Source organism: Tupaia chinensis, unplaced genomic scaffold (assembly GCF_000334495.1).
Source record: "Tupaia chinensis unplaced genomic scaffold, TupChi_1.0 Scaffold146604_1, whole genome shotgun sequence".
Taxonomy (NCBI): domain Eukaryota; kingdom Metazoa; phylum Chordata; class Mammalia; order Scandentia; family Tupaiidae; genus Tupaia; species Tupaia belangeri.
In genome coordinates, this window is record NW_006206460.1 from 685,192 (window position 1) to 687,548 (window position 2,357).

The 2,357-nt window shown below is 47.6% G+C and overlaps 1 protein-coding gene across 1 annotated transcript in view; it reads right to left on the bottom strand.

The window, feature by feature from the left end:
• LOC102487147 (splicing factor U2AF 35 kDa subunit) overlaps positions 1–1,277 on the bottom strand; it is a 1,775-nt gene extending 498 nt beyond the window's left edge. The window contains exon 1 of the mRNA XM_014584357.2: positions 199–1,277. Coding sequence (XP_014439843.2) covers positions 199–878 — 680 coding nt within the window. The 5' untranslated portion in view covers positions 879–1,277. The remainder of the gene's footprint in view (positions 1–198) is intronic.
• Positions 1,278–2,357: the final 1,080 nt, after the last annotated feature.

Sequence of the window (2,357 nt, forward strand, 5' to 3'; positions counted from 1 at the left end):
TATTTTTATTTATTTATTTATTTGTTTATTTATTTTTTTACTGTATCACTACAAATTTTATTCAGAAACCCATCTTTTCTGTTTTATTGTTTTTTTGTTTTTTGTGTTTTTTTTTTAATCCCACTATGAACTGGTTTGGACATCAACGACAACACTTTCTAGCAGACATACGGTCAAAATGGCATGGCTCAGAGTCGCCCAGATCTTTCAGGGCCTCTCCAGCCCCTCCTGTCGCGCAAAACGCCAGGCCCGCGGTCTCTAGCCCGAGAGCGCCGCGCCCGGGATCGGGACCTGGATCCACGCTTCTCGCGCCGGCGCCCGCAGAGCTCCCGCCGCAGCTCCCTGGAAATGGGCTTGAGGTGCATGAAGTTGCAGAAGCCTCCTCGCGCGCACTCCCCGGTTTCGTACTGGCGGCAGCAGGCCTCTCTGAAATCCGTCACAGGGGACAGCTCGGCGTAGATGGGCCGCCCGTGAAACCAGCGGTTATTCAAATCCACCACGGCCTTTTCTGCATCTTCTTCCCGCCGAAACTTGACATAGACGTTCCCCACCAGGTGGTCTCCCAGGTTGTCGCAGACGTTCATCTCTTCCACTTCCCCGTACTTCTCCTCCATCTCTGTAAACACTTCCTGGAAAAACTCATGGTAGTGTTGCTGCATTTCAGCGTCGCTCCCCGCACAGCGCGAGCGGTCAGCAGACTGGCAGGAGTTCTGAGGGTTCCGGTAAACGTTCAAGAGGGCAACGGTCTGGCTAAAGGTCGGCCTGTTGTGCAATCGAGAGCATCTGTCTCCGTGGCGACATGCTCCAATTTTGAAATAAAATGAACAGTTGACTTTGTCTTTCTCGGTGCCGAAGATGGAGGCCAAGTACTCCGCCATTTCCCACCCGCCCCGGCCGACACAGGTTTATGTTGACTCTCAGCTGTGTTCCCAGAAGGACCGAGGTGTCAGGAAATGACAGGATGCCGAACTGCTCGCAGATGAGGGAGTGGTCCGCATCCGTGTGTCTCTCTCTGGTCTCAAACCCTCTGCTTATATACCTGCTGGAACTCAATCATAAGGGTCCCACCCACATGACATCGTCACACCCAAAGACACCACCCTGGAAGACCTGAAGGAATTAAGTCTTTGCTCAACATCTTTGCAAAAACAATGCAGCCCAGTGCATTCACTCCTGGTGGATATCCAATCACCACCACTAAGACCTAACACAGCAGGTGGTGTGGTGGCTGGGGCCTTGGACTCTGACACAGCCAACAAAGGTTCGACTTCCGGACCTGGTGGCTTACTCTCTCACTCGTTCCCTCTCTCTGTCTTTCTCTGATGACTACAACAGGTTAAAAGAATAATACAGGTAGGGTCACCAGGTGGCATTGTGGTTAAAGGCGCTGGACTCCCACATGGCTGACTGCAGTTCAAGTCCCGGACCTATTAACTTACCTTCTCAATTTCTCTGTCTCTCTCTCTCTGTGTCTCTCTCATCAAATAAAAATAAATAAATAAAGTTTAAGAAAGGGTGGTATTTAAACTTTTTCTCTGTCTCTCTCTCTCTCTCTGTGTCTCTCTCATCAAATAAAAATAAATAAATAAAGTTTAAGAAAGGGTGGTATTTAAACTTTTTGCTCTGACTGAGTTCTAACTCTGTACCCATTTTACTTAGTTTCTCTTGCTGCTCATTTCACTTACCACACTCCAAGTTGAACGGCTACTTGGAACTCATTCCCCTCCAAATTTTAGACTCTTAACATCCACTTTTCATCTTATTTATCTCTCCAACTTCTCCACTCCCCTAGTTTCTCCCTCAAAGTTTCCATTTATTCTAAGGGATACAATTCAGACTGTTTTTCCAGAACTTTTCACGGCCTTCAACACACTTTCCCTCTGTTTCACATAGCTTTCAAACTGGGTCAAACTAGCCTTAACATTTTCCCATTCCCATTCCTAACCTTGGACTGCAGTGGATTGCAGAATTCACCCATCCATCTGGATTGCTGCACACATGATTTACAGTCCCTGCCTTTTGTTGGGCCATGGGTATAGTTTTGTAGACCTTTTGGCACTTCCTTTCATTTCCCCAGGGCTCTGCTGCATCTTCACCGCGCTGTGTAAGGACAGTATGCCTCTTCTTATGCAACCCATTGGGCAGATATTGCCTTTCGCTTTACAAAGAAAATCTGTTACCTAGAAAGTCTCTCATCTTGCCATTGCCATGCTCTATGACAATGAATCAGCCACATCCAGACACCACCCATGTTTGCAGGCAGTCATGCTCATGTTCTTGCCTTTCACTCAGCATTTGGGAGGGAGAAGCCCTTCTGCTCCTGGCCATTTCATCCTCACATTATTTTCTCAGTTGTA